General features: G+C 51.7%; 8 protein-coding genes and 1 non-coding gene across 9 annotated transcripts; 4 read left to right on the forward strand and 5 right to left on the reverse strand.

Moving 5' to 3' along the window:
- Positions 1-552: 552 nt before the first annotated feature.
- Positions 553-1954, reverse strand: BDZ99DRAFT_155298 (uncharacterized protein). The gene has a single exon (XM_033712830.1). It carries the CDS (start codon positions 1681-1683, stop codon positions 634-636), a length of 1050 nt encoding a protein of 349 aa, XP_033571300.1. The 5' UTR covers positions 1684-1954; the 3' UTR covers positions 553-633.
- On the reverse strand, positions 1955-3912 carry BDZ99DRAFT_155297 (uncharacterized protein). Its single transcript, XM_033712829.1, has 2 exons — positions 3800-3912; positions 1955-3748 (listed from the first exon to the last, which is right to left on the reverse strand). The coding sequence occupies exon 2, from the start codon at positions 3619-3621 to the stop codon at positions 2227-2229; it is 1395 nt and encodes a 464-aa protein (XP_033571301.1). The 5' UTR covers positions 3622-3748; positions 3800-3912; the 3' UTR covers positions 1955-2226.
- Positions 3913-4909: 997 nt separating this feature from the next.
- On the forward strand, positions 4910-4995 carry BDZ99DRAFT_t73. The gene has a single exon. It is a non-coding gene; the product is annotated as a tRNA-Lys (tRNA).
- Positions 4996-5227: 232 nt separating this feature from the next.
- Positions 5228-6831, reverse strand: BDZ99DRAFT_511706 (alpha/beta-hydrolase). The gene is made up of 5 exons (XM_033724571.1): positions 6452-6831; positions 6319-6397; positions 6172-6251; positions 5835-6095; positions 5228-5768 (listed from the first exon to the last, which is right to left on the reverse strand). Exons 1-5 carry the CDS (start codon positions 6566-6568, stop codon positions 5460-5462), a joined length of 846 nt encoding a protein of 281 aa, XP_033571302.1. The 5' UTR covers positions 6569-6831; the 3' UTR covers positions 5228-5459.
- A 67-nt stretch (positions 6832-6898) lies between these two features.
- On the reverse strand, positions 6899-9567 carry BDZ99DRAFT_155344 (uncharacterized protein). Its single transcript, XM_033712832.1, has 3 exons — positions 9223-9567; positions 9057-9169; positions 6899-8948 (listed from the first exon to the last, which is right to left on the reverse strand). Exons 1-3 carry the CDS (start codon positions 9352-9354, stop codon positions 7229-7231), a joined length of 1965 nt encoding a protein of 654 aa, XP_033571303.1. The 5' UTR covers positions 9355-9567; the 3' UTR covers positions 6899-7228.
- Positions 9568-9572: 5 nt separating this feature from the next.
- BDZ99DRAFT_467625 (uncharacterized protein) lies at positions 9573-10171 on the forward strand. Its single transcript, XM_033721058.1, has 2 exons — positions 9573-9744; positions 9803-10171. Exons 1-2 carry the CDS (start codon positions 9625-9627, stop codon positions 10073-10075), a joined length of 393 nt encoding a protein of 130 aa, XP_033571304.1. The 5' UTR covers positions 9573-9624; the 3' UTR covers positions 10076-10171.
- On the reverse strand, positions 10160-10719 carry BDZ99DRAFT_155342 (uncharacterized protein). The gene has a single exon (XM_033712831.1). The coding sequence runs from the start codon at positions 10554-10556 to the stop codon at positions 10245-10247; it is 312 nt and encodes a 103-aa protein (XP_033571305.1). The 5' UTR covers positions 10557-10719; the 3' UTR covers positions 10160-10244.
- A 413-nt stretch (positions 10720-11132) lies between these two features.
- On the forward strand, positions 11133-12105 carry BDZ99DRAFT_525928 (NAD(P)-binding protein; the record flags this gene model as incomplete). The annotated part of the gene is made up of 3 exons (XM_033726079.1): positions 11133-11380; positions 11436-11576; positions 11622-12105. The coding sequence occupies 3 exons, from the start codon at positions 11133-11135 to the stop codon at positions 12103-12105; spliced, it is 873 nt and encodes a 290-aa protein (XP_033571306.1).
- A 1085-nt stretch (positions 12106-13190) lies between these two features.
- BDZ99DRAFT_481475 (uncharacterized protein) lies at positions 13191-16863 on the forward strand (the record flags this gene model as incomplete). The annotated part of the gene is made up of 4 exons (XM_033722423.1): positions 13191-15299; positions 15355-15933; positions 15995-16702; positions 16780-16863. The coding sequence occupies 4 exons, from the start codon at positions 13191-13193 to the stop codon at positions 16861-16863; spliced, it is 3480 nt and encodes a 1159-aa protein (XP_033571307.1).
- Positions 16864-17273: the final 410 nt, after the last annotated feature.

Raw genomic sequence — 17273 nt, forward strand, 5'->3', positions numbered from 1 at the left:
ATTAATACGGGCCGGCGCTAGGCTAGATGTAGGGGGGGTGGCAGGAAGAGAAAAGGGGGGTGATGCGGAGAGAATAGGGGGGTGGTAATTAAGCTCGTCCTTGCGTAAATCGTGCTCTTTCGAAATTTATATTACAAATGCTCTGGAGAAGTTTAGGAGCTAAAGCACGACTGCGGTCTGAGCGTCGGGGTCACCTGATTCGGCTAATCGAAGCTTTGAATTCGGGATTCTTGACCTGTGAAACATACTATGTATTTATCGGCTTGCCAGGGTCACCTTAATCTCGGTCTCAGGTGATTAAAACATTGGCGATATATTATCAATTCATAGGCACGTCACAAATGGGAAAAGAAGTTTCATAAGCAACAAATGTGAGATTTTATGCATAGACCACATATCACCGGGCAACCCATTTCTAGCTAAACTGAACCCCACTTTCGATAGAAATACTTTAAAATCTTACAAAGAGTGAACTCTCTAAGCCTCTTTGGTAATTAGAAATATCATCATAATCGCACAAAGACTCCATCAACCCCAGGACTCCATAGCCTCTCCCGGGCCTTTTAGTAACGCAAGTCTAGTCCCTTAGACCGCAAACGAACCCTAAACTCCCCCTTCTAGCACCCACATCGTCTAGAAAGAAGCCCGCACTTCCTCCTCCTCCATCTTCTTCCGCAACTTCTCGGCCGCCTCACGCTCCGGGTCCTTCTGATGCAACTCCATCCAATCTATCACGAACACCGCCCCCTCGTCCACCAGCGCCTTCGGCATGATGTTCCTGGTTTTGTCAAAGTAGTACTCCACGGCGCCATGCACAGCCCTCACAAGCCCGCATACATCAAGCGACCAAATACGCCGCCGCAGAACCTCCGCGTTAATCTCCCGCTCAAAGGTCTCCATCTTATCGAACCCCCGCTCCCAGCCTCTCCGAACAAGTCCCGCAAAGGCGAACGCACCGTACTCGAACTCCGGAAACGCGACAAACTCCCCCAAGTCAGTGAGCTCAAAGGCCGCATCCCGCCCCTTCTCGAGGAAGAACAGCGTCGACGCCAACGCGAACTGCTCCGTCGCCGCCCCTGCGCCCTCCATGCCCGGCTTGTTGAGCCAATACGGCATCTTGAGCTCCGGCATCGGGCGGCCTTTCTTGACGCTGTTGTCGAAGCCCGCGAGCTTGACGTGCCACGTCTCCGCCTGGAGCAGCACATTCGAGGGGCGGAGCTCGCCGTGCACGAAGCCGAGGTTCTCGATCCACGCGGCGGCCGATGCGATCTCCCCTGCCCAGAGCATCCTCTGGTCCCACTTGACGGGGTGGTAGGCTAGTTTGGTGAGGCGGTCGTGCAGCGACAAGGCGGCACGCTCCACGAAGAGGCCCTCGGGGACGGTCAGGAAGCATTGGAGGATGTGCGGGTGCGGGTGGTGTTTCAGGAAGTCGTAGGCGCGCTTTTCGCGCTTTTGGGCCTTCCAGGAGGCCTTGGCTTCGTCCCAGCGCGAGTCGATGTGGATTAGCATGTTGTGGAGTATTGGCACTTTTAGGACCACGCGACGGTCGAGCTTGAAGATGATGCCGTAGGTGCCGTAGATGGTTTCGTACGGAGTGTCCGTCAGGGCGAGGTCGGAAAAGGGGAATTGAAGGCTTGGGATGGGAAAGCCCATCACCTCAAGGTCGAAGTGCCCCGGGTCCATTCCGAAGATTCTGTTGAGGCCGGGTTTCGAACCAAGTTGCCTGACCCTGCGGGTTGTGGAGGAGAGAACGGCTTGAAGGGCTCCTGGCTAGTACAGAGATAACTAGGTAGATGATGCGGATGTGGTGGTGAGGGTGGTGGTGGTGGTGGCTGTGTCTATTTAGGTGGACGAAGACAAGGAAGTAAATACTCTAAGTTACTATATGGCAGATATGCGCTGCGAAGTATTCACCAGCTAGAGCGGCATAGAGAGCGGGATTCGCGGAAAACATAGCGCGGCAGGCAGCCGGCAGTGTAGGTGGTGAAGGTTGTCTATCCGCTGGTCATAGCGCTGGCTGTCACCAGCAGCGAAAATGGGTGAATGCGTTGGGACGAAAACAATTCAATCTGTGCTTTAAGAAGTACGGCTGAGGGGCTGGCGGTTTAGGCAAGTAGTGGAGTAGTTACCATGTCATATGCTTGTTGGAAGGTTTGTCACGATAACAAGCTCAGTGTAAACGAATTTTACCTCTTGGCTCGTTCCATCTCAACTCCTACCATTGTCCTACCCTTTCCAATGCCCAGCCACATTTGCCGGCCATGGATGCTGTTGCTGGTCCTCTTTCAACCATCCCATGAATATTCCAATCCATCTTTCAGGGCCCAGGAAGCACGAATGGGCAACGCGCCTCACTACCTTGTCCCTATATCTGACAAAGTTAGGAGGCATCTCCGGATTTCCAAGCGCACCATCCGGTGATCGCATGCATTTGACAGCCTTCTTCGCCGCCGCATCGAGCGCCCCTTGCATCTGGTCCACTGACACGACTTGGCCGTGTTGGTTTCGCAGCTCAGTCCTGAGAGCTTGGTGGACAGCACGTGACTCGAGGAAAGTCACGGGATTGTCGAGCTGATATCCGTACGGCAGGACCATCTCGACGTAGATGATGACCTCATCCATGAACTTGATGGCATTATTTGCGTTAACCCTAACCCGTTTGTCCGGTAGCAGATGCACGCCGAGGGAGATAAGGGGGAAGCTGTCGATGTCTACAAGCTGCTCCTCGAGTTTTCGGTATCGCCAAAATCCTTGCTCAGCTGGCAACATGAAGCTCCATCGCTTCAATACTGGATGTTCCGCACGGCACTGTGGGCATCGCGCATAACCCTTCAACCTTGTGTCTGGCTGATCAAGCAAGGTCTCGAAGCACGTAATGCACATATGATGGCCCTTCTCTTTATCGCAAGACAAGATCACGGGCCTGTCTTTGTCATCGTAATCGTCTCCACAACCGAAGCAGGTTTTGTCATCCTTTGGCAATGCACTGGGACTCGAGGGCTTGAACTTCTCAACGTCAGGCCGCCTCGCCCATTTGTACCACGGCGGCCGTAACCCGAGCGCCTCTATCCTCTGCCTGACGCACAAGCATGCGCGGTCAGTGTTACCCTTGAAGAGGTCGTCCAGCCGGCGCCACCAGTGGTCATGCTCTGGGGCATTTGACGGCTTCAGCTTACTCCAATCCGCCAGCGGGATCTTGTAGAGCGCCGAGTCTTCTTTGCTCGTCTTGTTGTCCAGCCGGATGAGCGTTTTCCGCTGTATGACGATCCACAGCAATCCCGCTTTGCCGATGGCAAAGATACCAGCTTCAAGAACAGTATTTCCAACGAATCGTGTGGCTCTGCACATTGCTATGTCGAGAGGCTCGGGACTGGTGCCGCTTGCGATCGCTTTGGTGGCGTATTCGGCGGCGCTGGGAAGTGGGTGGCGCGTTGGGGAGATGGTGATGAATATAGTATCCATGTCGGCCTCGCCTTGGGGACGGCGGCGATTCTCGTGGTTTACAGGAGGAAGAAAACGGAGATAGTTGGCCTTCTTCCCTAGATGCGAAGGATAGATGTATTTAGTCATATGGTGGCGTTGGGCGACGGTCCCGCCTCTTTGGAAGTTGCATCGCGACATTCTCTCCCTATCTGTGCCTATCTAGCGTTCAACATCAAGGGGTGGTGTCGGACACGGGAATCAGGCATTGCGGGAAAGGGGGTGGAGAGAATATATCTTTGAGTCCGCAGAGCATGTTGTGTGTGAGCTGTACAGTCATTGTTAGCCAGCGCAGAGCTTGAGAAGGTGTCATGTATACTTCAGTATCCCGAATCACGCATACATCGGTATGTCATGGCTTTATCATTGCGAGAGAGGCCACCATGGCATGACGCAACGCCGTCTCTGTGAAATGTGAAGCAGAAGGCCTAGGTTCGGCTCGTCTACTAGAGGACGTGTTCACTTTATTGGATGTTTTAGATGAGCAGACACAGTCTCCGATGCCGGACGTTACAGGGTGATGGGACGTAACAGTGCATAGTTGTGAATAGTATTAAGACGACTGAGGTCCTCGTGACAGTCAGCGAAGGTCACACGATGTCAGGCGAAGGATACATACCAAAATCAACTACTATAGAAGGAAAACAGTCCCATGTGATTAGCTGCGTAAAATAGCAACGTACTTTTTAGTACAGGGTCGAGTACAAGGGTATTGTATGTAGATGCACGCGTGCGGAGCGTGGGCAACGCGTCACATTTTCCGCTGTAGATGCTTGCCGGTAGGCAACTGGATTTTCAGAAGGGCCTTTCATCATCCTTCAACATCATGGCGAGGTTACAGATATAGAGAGACGCGCGTAATCATATGCGGCACCATGTGGAAGCCCCGGAGCCAGGAATCAAAGCGCCAAGGCCTAGCCTCGCGGTATCTCTCCTGGATTACCACTGCTATGTTGGATCTGCTGGCTCAATTCGAGCTTTGCAACACTGAAATTAGATGGGCTGATGCTTTGGAGCTTTCGACGTTGTGATGTGAGTGTGTTGTTTGAAGGTTGAGGGGTTGCGGTTGAAGGATTCAGGCGACAGGCGAATGACGAAGGCTGCACGTACACCGCCAAAATTGATTCGACGCCATATTCTTTGTACCACGACCTCTATCCATTGACACTGCAGGAAAAAGTTGTAGATACCTAATACCTGAAGCCTATGCCTACAAATTCTTGCCATTCAGTTGTGTTTGGTGGTGCTAGAGAACGAGAGAGTCTTGAAGGTTGATAGAAGCTAGGACTTAATAGGTTAGCAGTACCCTTGTACACGCACAAAGAATTCCAGCAAATCATGGGCCCACAATTTGCGTTTTGGATTGAAGGCGTGTAGGCTCCAAGTGCTATGCAACATATTCATCTTAATTTCCGATTTTGGTCAAAAAGCCCGGCTGGCACAATTGGCTAGCGCGTGAGACTTTTATTCACTTAAGAGATCTCAAGGTTGAGAGTTCGAGCCTCTCGTCGGGCGTTTTTACTTTTGTTTTGCCACCCTCCTATGAGTAGGGCTTAGCTTTTGCGTCATATGGAAGCGGAGGGGTGATATTGAGGCCTGCAGGCTTTGTGAGTGGCGGTTTCTTTTGGGTGATTGCCTGCACTACCGCAATAGCGACAGGAACATCTGCACCCAGTACTTTACTTTCTGAGATGACTATAGCAATAACATGAAGACAGAATTAAGTCGATCTGTTCAGTGCCAATTTGCGACGTTTTAGCCTACTCAAGTGTTGAGCTCTCGAAATCAATAGGGCCCCTTTACACTCGTATCTAAGGGAAAAATTGAGTGTTTGCATTTCGCGGTTCCCTATTTGATGTAATGTTATATCCTCCTACAACGGCCAAGCTGACGATAAAGCCCCACGTTTCAACCTTCATGCATGATTCCTGATTCCCTCCTCCGTAACCAAGCCCCTTCATGCTTTGACCCACCCCAGCCTAAAGATGCTCATGAAAAAACGTCATGACAGTAGCATAACCCCTCTCATAATCCGCCTTCCCCTTCACATCGCTCAAGTCCCCACGACTAGTCATCCACCCATGCGGCGCCCCTTCAAACCTCTCCACAAGCTTCGGCACCGTCAGCGCTTCTCCAAACGCCTTCACAGCATCCGCATCTTCATCCTCAGACGCTAGCATGCAGAGCGGAACGGTGATGTTGGGCGCATCAGCCGTATCAAGGCCGGAGGGGTGGAGCTCGACGCCAGCCGCGAAGGGGGTGCCCGCGGCACACGAGAGGGATACGATCTGTCATTAAATCAACGTCAGGGCAATCCCAAGCCGCAAGTGAAGGAGGGTAGGAAGGAGACTCGCCTTGGCACCCCAGCAATATCCAACAACGCCCAGCGTGTTCACAGTGTCGGCCGTCTTGATCGCTTTGACTACACCCATCAACGACGCCAACATGGTTGCAGCATTGCCAGGCCCCTGAGGGCCGAAGTAAGTACCCATAGCTGTGCGCTTCTCGGGGGTGTCGGGGGGGAACCATGCCGGGTTGGCGAGGTTCCCGGCGAGGAAGTCGGGGATGAGGACGCGATAGGGGTGCTTAGAGGGGTGGGCGAGGAGATCGGCGCCCTTGGAGGTGTATGGTCAGCATCACTAGGGAGACGACATTGTGTTGGGAGGGACGAAGGATATCTGGGGTGCATACCTGGAGGATCTGAGGCCCGAAGCCGAAGACGTCGTAGATGAGGATGATGACGATTGAGGCGTCTTCGGGCCCAGTGGCATCTAGGTCTCTCGTCAGGATTCTTATGATAAAACGAGTAAGGCGAGAAGAAGGATATCGTCAACGCACAAGTTTTCAGTCCATCGATCTCAATGAACTTGCCCTTCTCCGTATAGTCGGCTGAGACGGGCGGGATCGTGCAGCATGCCTACCCCGCTTCAGTGATGAACGGGCCCAAGGGCCCTAGGCTAAGGTTACTCACTTCGCTGTGTGCTGGTTGAGCCATGGTGTGGTTGTTTTCCGAGGGTTGAGATGGACTAGTATTCGAAGTGATGATGTGGGACCGAGGTGACGCTGCTTTGGTCCCTTTTATGATCATCTTTGAGCTCTCAGCCCCCAACTGGACACGTATGTTCCAGCGCCCAAGCACACCGGGTATCAGGATAGATGCGCCCGACACTCACCTCGCTGTGGAGTACGCAGAGACCATTGGATAGCCACCAACCCTCCTTGCAGCCCGCTAAGGGGCCGCATCTCCAACATCACTTACATAAAGCAACCCGTATGGCTTTGTAATAGCACTGTGCAGCTCAACTAGCATACCATCTATGCTTGACCTAACTCCCCAAAGCTTCCTAAACGGTCTTGATTCGTTCGAAGGTGATTGTTGTGGCGTAGGCCACTCCAAGCAGTGAGTCGGAGCTGCGGGACAGAAACACCGATGTGAACGATTGACACGATTTGTAATAAAGAACCCTTGATATTATGGTGGCAAACACGTATACGGGCTTCTGGGTTCAGCTGAGGAGCCTTGCTGTCAAGATGTATAGAGATTCAAGGTGCCACGCGTAGGTGGTGCTTTCACCCAAGCCCTGCATCTCACTTCTTGGCGTCGCTTGATTGGTCAACCGTATGTGCCGCGTGGAAGCCACATTACTTTCTCTTATCTGCCTCGTATGTCATTCTCTAGCATGCGGATAGTCTCTTTGGAAACCGGCTTTCTTCGGGGGTCTCTCGTAGCTCCACGTTTGCCTAACTATCAGTGTGCCTCAAGCAGCTCAATCCCTTTCGCCTTCGCCAGATTCTTAAACCGCTCTAGCGGCGTAACCATGAATGGGATATCCGCCCATGCCGTAAGCGCCTCGTAGACCATGGAGATAGCGGCCGGGATCTCATCCAGCAGTGTGCCGCAAATCGAACTTGGATATACCAAAAGCAGTACCATCGCCACAGCGCAAGTGCTGCGTAAAGTAGTATGTGAAACAATAGTCTTGTGCAAAAGCGTGCCTTCCACAGTACGGAGATGTAAGATGCAGATCATCAAGCACTCTTTAGCTTGAGCTTCGACCTCTGGGTCCACGGCATGCCCGCGGGAAAAGCCGGGGGAGGTTGCCGAGTGGTGACTAGTCTCCAGCATCCGAAGGAGGAAAGGCCATGATATTGTAGCGATAAGCCCGAAGTACTGGGTGCGTAGATGTGCTTTGTGTGGATCGAATACTCTCGATGTGTCGATCGGGAACTTGAGCGAAGGCGGCAGGTGGTTGTACCACGATTGGAGCTGCGACCGCAACTCGAGTGCTACGAGCGGGGCGTATATGGCAGATCCAGACTCAAATCCCACGGTCTCCACGGCATCAGTCAGGAGCCGGCGGAGAGTGGCTATGGCCAGGAAATAATACAGGCCACTGCCTTGTCCCAGATCAGTGACGCAAGAGGCACCAGACGGCAGGGGAACCTCCGCCTGGAATGCTCGAAGCCCGGTTGGCTGAAGCTCTAGGCAGATCTCTAGCTCGTTTTCCAGCACATAGCAAGCCCAGTACACTCGTGCGACTTGGTTCTGGAAGGTCTCGTCTCGACTACGCCATGCAGTCTTTAAAAGCAACATACAGTCTCGTGATGCTGTAGAAATACAAGACCAAGCTCGCAGCGGCCGCATTGATGAAAGCATATAACCAGCCTGTAGAATCCGGCATATGATACGCTCGATACCAGAGTCATCTAGTGACCATTGTGGTTGCTCCAATATGAATGTTGCATGGTTGAACCACTGCTCTTCTTCTTTCTCATCAGATTCTCCATCATAAAGTATATCTTTCTTCTCGAGCACTGAAGCTATCGCATAGCTGAAAAGCGTGATGCACGTCATAGAGTCTGTGTTCTGAAATATATGCGCTTCTGCGTATCTTGCATATGAAGAATAGGTCTCCGTATCTAACAGCGGCATCCATGATAGGTAATCCGAAGCGAAGATGTATTGAAGAGTCCGTTGCCGTCTTGCGGAGATGTGAAGCGAGTCTAAGCGCGCGAATGTAGGACTCCCGTGATCACGCGTTCCGTTTTCCAACGATAGCTGCGATTCAAAGAATTTAGCGGTGTCATTGTAAGTAAATGATCCCAGAGAAGTAGGTCCATTGAAAGTGAGAAGCGTGGGCATCCGATGGTCGAGCTGTTGTCCATACGGATTCGACCGACGGGGGTGAGTCATTTGAGATAGCGGTGGCAAGGTCGGTTTCACATTCGATTGACTGCCCGCATGGCGGTTTCCAGTCTCAGAAGGCTGTGAGATCCGAGCTATAGAGGCAGCGGTATGAGAGCTTGCAATCGTTTCCGGAGGCGAAAACGCTGCTGCGTGATCTTGTTCCTCGGCCTTTGAGAGAAGTCTGCCAAAATTGGCCAGGAGAGTCTGCAGGGAGCCTTCCACGCTTTCTAGACGACCTTCGAGACGAGTGAGGACGTCTTTGGTCGCGCTGAGTGGCTCTCTGGACATTTGAGATTAGAGTACATCCCTCACAGGCAGAGTCAAAAAAGGAGGGAGACTTGTAAGAAGCAGCCTAAAACAGCCAATTTTTTTTTATCACAACACGTACCTATCCCAAAGGTTCGGCTTCCTATAGTTACAGGTGATTCCATTATTAATGCAATAGGAGCACGTGGGTTTCTTCGCATCACACCTTGTTCGCCGTGAGCGGCATACTTCACACTTGAGGGTACCCCGGGTCAGTAATAAATATCGTTTGTGCTTGGTGGTCTTACTGCAATGGAGACGCGTTTTCGAGGGTAGTCCACGCCTTTGCTCCTTTGTTCTGCGGGTGGTGAAGCCGTGTTGTTATGCCGATTCTCTGCGGAAGCATTGTTCATATCATCAAAGGATCTCCTTTCTGCCATGTTCTTAGCTGTGCAAATCTAAGAATGAGATTTTTTGGTGGAGACGGCGTGTCGAACTCCGCGTTCATGAGTCCGGGGTATTTCCCCACATCCGCTTTTAGCTTGGGGTGATGCACGATCGCTTTGAGTAGTGTTTGCGACCGGGATCGCTTTTCCGTGGTCCTCTGGGGGATTGAAGTATATATGTGTTGATCATTGGCATAACGATACCCTTTGTACCCAGGAGTCTTTCTGTCAATCATAAAACTTCTACCAACCCTCCTTAACACAATGCCGGGCGAAAAGCAAAGGTACATCAAGCTGCAAGTGTATGTGCAGAAGAAGGACGGAATATCTGATGAGGAGTTCCACAAGCATTGGGCTAATATCCATGGCGATGAATGCAAGAAGGTGAGTCTTGGAAGTAGCGCCCTTTGAAGATTTATGGATGACTGACAACCAAATGAAGATACCGGAGTTCAACAAATATGTCAAACGATATCAACAGTTTCACCAGACACCAGAGGATCGCGAATTAGCGAAGACAGTTCTTGGAGACGAAACTCTGCCTTATGACGGGTGTGCAGAGTTCTGGATAGAGAACCTCGAGGACTTCAAGAAGTTCCGCAGTTGTCCGGGTTTCAAGACGATAGCCATGGCTGATGCTGCGCATTTCATCGGTGCAGCGCCAGTTTGCATGGTTGGCTATGAGTGGCTTCAACATGGTCCATCGACGTTCTAAGTTTTCAAGGTATGGTGACGGTGAGCCTATGGGGAATGTCTTGGGACAGATAGCGTACGTCCAATTAGCCGTACAATTCATCCAGCTTGATGCCAAACACTCTCGGAATCTGTTTTGTCTAGAGCACTGCGTTGATGTTCGTTTGATACGAAGTGATACATGGAAGCACTCACCCCTCCAACCATAGGAGGGATGTTAGGAGGTGGCGGATGGCTTCATTGAGATCTTGGATATTTGCGCATGATCGGAACGAGGGGCGTAGAGAACGTTCATTAAGCACAAGACACGCCTTTGGAACGAATTCAAGGTCGCAAACATGCTTGCATGAGATTTGAATTGATAGAAAGTAGCTATGGGTGAGCGTGGAGAATGAGGGTAGGGGCGGGCGTGGCTCGATGCCAAGAGCACAGACGTTCGAAACGACTGCGGAGGAGAGAGGCAGCTTGACCATCACCAACACTACAGCAAACGAAAATGGCATCCTCAAGACGATGCAGCTCTTGTAATCTCCGCTATCAAACTCCAGTAGCCCTCAGGCGATGCAGGCGAGGCTTCTGTGGTATAGCGAGGATACTGTCACCCCAGGCACAGCTCGTCACTCTTCGTCATGCTCCGAGGGACTTCTGCACCATTTCGGAAGAGAGTCGTCCCAATTCATCCTTACTGATCTAATTAATTACCATGTAGCCTCTAGCTGATGGCAGGGCTCTGGTACTGATGATCGCAGTTTACTTATCTACAGTGGTTCCATCTCGTCCGAGCAAACCACGATACCCTCCCTACCTCACATTCTGCACCTGTCCCTACGATGTTTCCGAAGAGACAGCCTTCGACATGTCTTCAAGCAACACTACAGCTGCGTAGTCTCAGTCGGCGCAACCTCTGTCGACCGGAAGAGGCCTCTCGACAGCGTGACGTCAAGCCTCGTCACCAAACATTTTCCACGCCTTCCATATATTCGCCGTCATTGACCTCCAGCACCTCACCCACGCACCAGAGACGGCTCCTTCGACCACACCCCAACGTCCTCTCCATCACCCAAGCAAACTACTCCACAATGTCGAACAATCCCGATTTCCAGCTCGCCGAAGTGTTCAGCGTCAAGGGCAAGGTGGCCCTTGTCACGGGCGGTGGCTCTGGCATCGGACTGATGTGCACCCAAGCTCTCGCTGTCAATGGCGCAAAGGTGTATATCGTCGGCCGGACAGAGGAGAAGCTGGATAGGGTCGCACAGGTTCATGGCAAAGATATTGCAGGAGAAATCATTCCCATCGTGGGCGATGTCACGGACAAGGACGGCGTCAGGTAAAGACACTTCGTTAGTCCTTGAATAGCGGGCACAATCTTACCATAACCTCAGGAAGCTTGTCGAGGAAATTGAGAAGCGGGAGAAATGCCTCTGCATCCTGGTCAACAATGCTGGCATCGCTGCCGAGAAAACCAAGGTTGACGGCGAGATGAGCGCTGAGGAGGTCCGCAAGAACCTCTTCGATCCCACTACGTAAGCACTTACCTCCATCTTTCGGCTTTGTTGACAATATCCCAGAGTCGAGGAGTGGACTTCTCTCTACGCAACCAACGTAGTCGGCCCATACTTGATGACTACCGCCTTCCTCCCGCTGCTCCAAAAGTCCACCGACCTACACAAGGGGTACTCTGGCTGTGTCATCAACATCACAAGCATCTCCGGCCTCGTCCGCATCTCTCAAGGCCATTTCTCCTACAACACGAGCAAGGGCGCCGAGATCCACCTCAATAAGATGCTCGCCACCGAAATCGCGAAGGCTGGTGTCAAGGTTCGCATCAACAGCATCGCTCCTGGCGTGTTCCCAAGCGAGATGACAACGCAAGAGAGCAAGGATAACCAGAAGAGCGAGATGCCAAAGGAGCATAAAGAGGGACTGCCTTCTCAGCGACCGGGCAATGACCGAGACATGGCAGCTGCTATTCTCTTCGCTGCGAGCTGCCAATACCTCAACGGCCAGACTATCCCCGTTGATGGTGGTTATCTGATTCAGGTGGGACAGTAAGCGGAGTTGACCAGTTGCCCTGGACAGTACGTGGATGTTAGCCAGGTGCACTTGCCAACATGGGGCATGGTGGACCGAAATGACTTTCTTGCTCTCTCATAGGGATACTGGGTTAAAAGCTATGTAAGGCGCTCACTAGGTCTGCAAATTCACAGAATGAGCTGTACCATGCTCTTTAATTGGAAGTCTTTTGCATTTAGTGCATGTGGCCAACGCACTGCCGTCTCTAAATTTTGAAACGCGACGACGGCAGTTATATTTTGAGTCTGTCACGTGATGCTATTATTTACATAAGTTGGAAAGTGTAGCCGAAGCCTCTCGGCGGCTTCTGTGCCCTAGAATCCTTCGAATCCTTCCATGGGCAAAAGAAAATCCAGGAGACGTCGATGACTGGTCCCCTCTGATTGGTTTTCCAAACAGATCTATCTCGCTTCTGACCCCACAATCAGCTCCAGGTCTGTTGCAGATGTAGGAAGCTCAGACACTGTTATCACAGTCGTAGCGTGCCTTCATCGGCAGTCCAAGCCCTGATGGGTGTCATGTACGAGTAGGAAACCCCGGAGCCTGCCCCTGATGCACTTTTAGCGTACCGGCGACTCGGGATCGTCCGTCCCGTGCTGACGGAATTGGGAACCGATGCTCCCATCACTCGGGCAGAGTCGACTTTCTCCTCTTCGCTACACAATTATGTCAATATAAAACTGAACAGAATCCGACGTGCAAATGAGCCTTCCATTGGGCTCCGCGTTCGGACTGCTCAAGCCGCAGATGCGGGGCGATAAAGGATCATCTTCGTTCTTGACGCTTCGTTTCGGCCTGTGCATGGGCGTCATATCGACTTGGTCTCGGCCTCCCTGTGGCGCAACACGGCAACAGTTGCACCTCAGCTTGTCCCGACGACGACGCCCTCCCTTTGTGCTTAACTTCAGCACACCCAAGATACCTACCGCCACCGCAGGCCTATGGCCAAGGATCCTAAGCTCTCCCGCCCAGATTTCCTCGCCTCTTCTCCTGTCGGCTTCGCAAATGCAGTTTGATGGACTAGGAACGCCCCTCTGAACGCCCTCGTCCATGTTGCCACGCTCATGGGATTCCTGATGCGCGGACAGCCCATGGCCTCCATGGAGGCTCCCGACGATCTTCAGTTGCTTACGACATTCTTGGATCATGATGAAAGACCTACCGTGGTCGTCACTCGATCTCTCGAACAAGCCGGCGGTGTCGTTTGCCCTGCAATTGCGTACTACAATGAAGCGTTCCGTAGCTATTCTAGTATTGACTCCTCCGAGGACATCAATACTGCAACCTTGGATTCCGGATTGAGAGAACTGGCCACCGACCCAGCTACCTGGGACTCTATCAAAGAAGGCGTAACTAGCGAGATTCTGTTCGACGGTAACGCATGGACAAGGCGCATCATAGGCCAACGATGGGGAATCATCTGCCTCAAACGCACTTCAAACGGCCATATTGTTCACAGTGTCACCGAAGATGGCGGATTTGCAAGGCCCCCCAAACGACGTCGTCTCTCATCGAACAGCCATATCGCCGCTTTAACGTCTCATCGCCACCTTCATGAACTTCCCGGTCCCGATTATCTACCGTCGCCTGAGTCTACTACAGAGCCATCAGATGCACCAGCGCCTGCCCTGTTGGATTGGACGCGGTCTTCACACGATGGTCTATCCGACTACATCCGAATGTTGCAGAAGCATGACTGGTCCAAAACCTGCTTAGGACCCATGGAATCTTGGAGCCAGGAGCTGCGAGCCAACATGTTTTTGATTATGAACAGTCCAGAGCAGAGAGTCTTGCTGTGGGGACCGGACCTTGCCCTCATTTACAACGAGGCATGTTCCTACGGCATGGGGAAAAAGCACCCTTCCGCCTTGGGTCTGTCGGGTGCTGTCGGTTTCGCTGAAGGGTGGCCTCCTCTTCTTCGCAACATCAAAGAAGTCATGCAAACTGGCAGGATAAAGCAGGTCAACGACCACTATCTGCCAATAGGAAGAAGCGGCCTCTCACCAGAAGAAACGTACTTTTCGTATACGCTTCTTCCGCTAATAGATGAAAACGGTAACGCGATAGGAGTACTCAAAGAACTTACCGAAACGACACGACGTATCATCTCGGAAAGACGACAAGCTACTGTAAAGAAAGCTGAACAAATGGCTGTCGCACGAAATATTACCGAGTTCTGGAGCAAGGTGCGGCACATATTGGACTCCAATGCGCAGGATTTCCCATTCGCTCTCCTTTACTCCTTCACCGAAAAAACTACGCTAGTAGATGGCAATAGCTCTAAAAAGGTATCGAAGTATTGCACCCTAGAAGGTGCTGTAGGCATCACGACGGATCACGATGTGGCCAGCCCACGTATAGAAGTACGCAAAGAAGGTCAAGGCCTCGAGTCGGACTTTGAGAGGGCACTTTTGACTGGAAGTCCGGTTCTGCTACGCAAGAGTGATGGCTCTCTTCCTGATTCTCTGGCCATTAGAATCCTTGGTCGAGGTCTTGGTGGAACATGCACCTCTGCCTTGGTATATCCAATTCGCCGGTTGGATGGCACCGGTGCCATCGGATTCCTGTTGCTTGGGCTAAATTCGCAAAGACCTTTTGACGATGATTACAGTGTCTTTATCAGTATGGTCATTGATCATCTTGTTCGGGCAGCTGCTTCGATCATCGTCCCGGAGGAGCAGAAAACTCTTCTTCGTCGGACTGAAATAGCAGAGAGCAAGGAGCGGACCTTCACCAGGTTAGCCGAGATAGCTCCTATAGGCATAGCCCAATTCACACCCGAATGCACATCTATCTGGAGGAACGATGCGTACGACTACTTGAGCGGAATGACGGGGCGTCGCATGTCGGAGGCCTACGACGGATGGGATGCTCCAATACATCCAGATGACCGACCGAAGAGTTACGCGACATTCCAAACGTTGCTGGAAAAGCCTCGTTCAATCACCTTGGAGCTTCGCGTTCATCGGACAGAAGCCGACGGAAATGGTCTAGATCAATGGCGCTGGCTGTTATGGCATGGCTCTTCAGAAGCGAACGAGCACGGCAATCTTGCGGTTATAACCAGCTTCATTACTGATATTTCAGATCAAAAGAGGGTGGAGAAATTGCAGACGCAGAGGCTTGAGGATTTACTTGAGACGAAGAGGCAGAGTGAAAACTTCATTGATATGGTAAAAGCCAATCTCATCCTTTCAGCTTCAAACGAAATGCTAATCACATCGATAGACTTGCCACGAGATGCGTAATCCTCTTTCAGCAATGATACAGTCCGCCGACGGTATAATTTCAGCTTTCGATACATCTAATACATCGACTCCGACTTCCACGCAGAGCGCAGTCATAGAGGCCGCTCAAACAATCATCCTCTGTGCTCAACATCAGAAGAGGATCGTTGACGATATCTTGACGCTATCGAAGCTGGATTCCAACTTGCTCTTGATATGCCCCGACCGCGTTCACCCTATTTCCCTCGTCGAAAACATCATCCAGATGTATCGTGCAGACCTACACAGCGTGGATGTCACAGCATCGCTCTCGATCAATCAGTCCTTCAAAGATCTTGCTATCGGCAAGGTCCTGCTGGATCCCGCGCGTTTGTCGCAAGTGCTGATAAACCTCCTCACAAACGCCATCAAATTCACGTCTAATGCGACGGAGCGAAAGATCACAATTAACATTGGTGCATCTCTTACGCAACCAACTTCTGGGCCGACCGACGTTTCGTACATCCCGAGAGTAGCTCATCGACTGTGCTCACATCCTGAAGGAGGCGATTGGGGGACCGGGGATGAAGTCTTCCTACAGGTAGGTCCAAACTCAGACGATTAGTTCCTATATATCTACACAATGCTAACCTGTCCCCCAGTTCGACGTCGTGGACACCGGCCGAGGCCTAACCCCAGAAGAAATGAAACTCCTCTTCCTCCGCTTCTCCCAAGCCTCACCAAAAACCTACGCCCAATACGGCGGGTCCGGACTCGGCCTTTTCATTTCCAGAGAGCTTACCGAGCTCCAAGGTGGTCAAATAGGCGTGAACTCTGTGTCAGGCCAAGGAAGCACCTTCACCTTCTACATCAAGGCCCGGCGATACGTCCCACCCACCATGACGCTACCAAAATTCTCTGACTCACTCAGGGACTCAGAGCTTGCTGCCAGCGACAACCTGCCAGCTACGCCGCCAATTCTATCCGCTTTGAATAATAGGACTGGCTCCGTATTATTCAATATCCTCCTCGTTGAAGATAATGTCATCAATCAGAAAGTGCTTGCGCAATACCTCATCCGCGAGGGGTGCAAAGTCCACGTCGCGAATCACGGAGCGGAGGCGTTGGACTTCTTAGCACGAACATCCTATATTACTTCGTCATCCAATCAAGCCTCCCAGCATCCACAGCCATTGCCTCTCGACATCATCCTCATGGATCTCGAAATGCCCTACATGGACGGCTTGACATGTGTCCGCCGGATCCGCGAGATGCAGCGCGAGGGCACGATAAACGCCCATATCCCTGTCATTGCGATCACCGCAAACGCGAGGAAGGAGCAGATTGCTAATGCGTTGGAGCATGGCATGGTGAGTAGCCCATTCCTCATTACTCTTCACAATATGTGTCAAACTTCGCCTTTGTCTCAAATGCTAATATGTTATAGGATGACGTCGTCACAAAACCTTTTCGTATACCAGAGTTGATACCGAAGATCGCGGACCTGGTGCGGCGGATTAATGCCACATGAGTATTGGGTAGGGTAGCCGAATCAACGATCGTTTGAGCGCGCATATCAGCGTGCTTTTTTCTTTCCAGTCGCTTTTGCCTATGAGCATGTGTGATGAGTTGACTATTGTGTGGGCATAATTCCCAAGTCTATATTAGGCTCGGGACTTGAGACATTTGGCATGCTAAATGGAGAATTGCACTGTTGAATGTCGAGACAGAGTTCAGATAAAAGCGTGACCGGGAGTAGATCGGGTGAGGCTGAATGAAGGCAACAAGGCAACAAGGCAATGTGGTAGTGATCTGCCAGCCACTCGAGTCCCAGGTCTTGTCGGAATATGGAGACCTAGATGCTTACAATTGGGCCACTGAGCAGGGGTGTTTCTCAGCCTTGCTAAGTGCCAGTCTTTGAATGGGCCAATCATCTTGAGC

This window comes from Mytilinidion resinicola (genome assembly GCF_010093595.1).
Source record: "Mytilinidion resinicola strain CBS 304.34 unplaced genomic scaffold BDZ99scaffold_23, whole genome shotgun sequence".
NCBI lineage: Eukaryota > Fungi > Ascomycota > Dothideomycetes > Mytilinidiales > Mytilinidiaceae > Mytilinidion > Mytilinidion resinicola.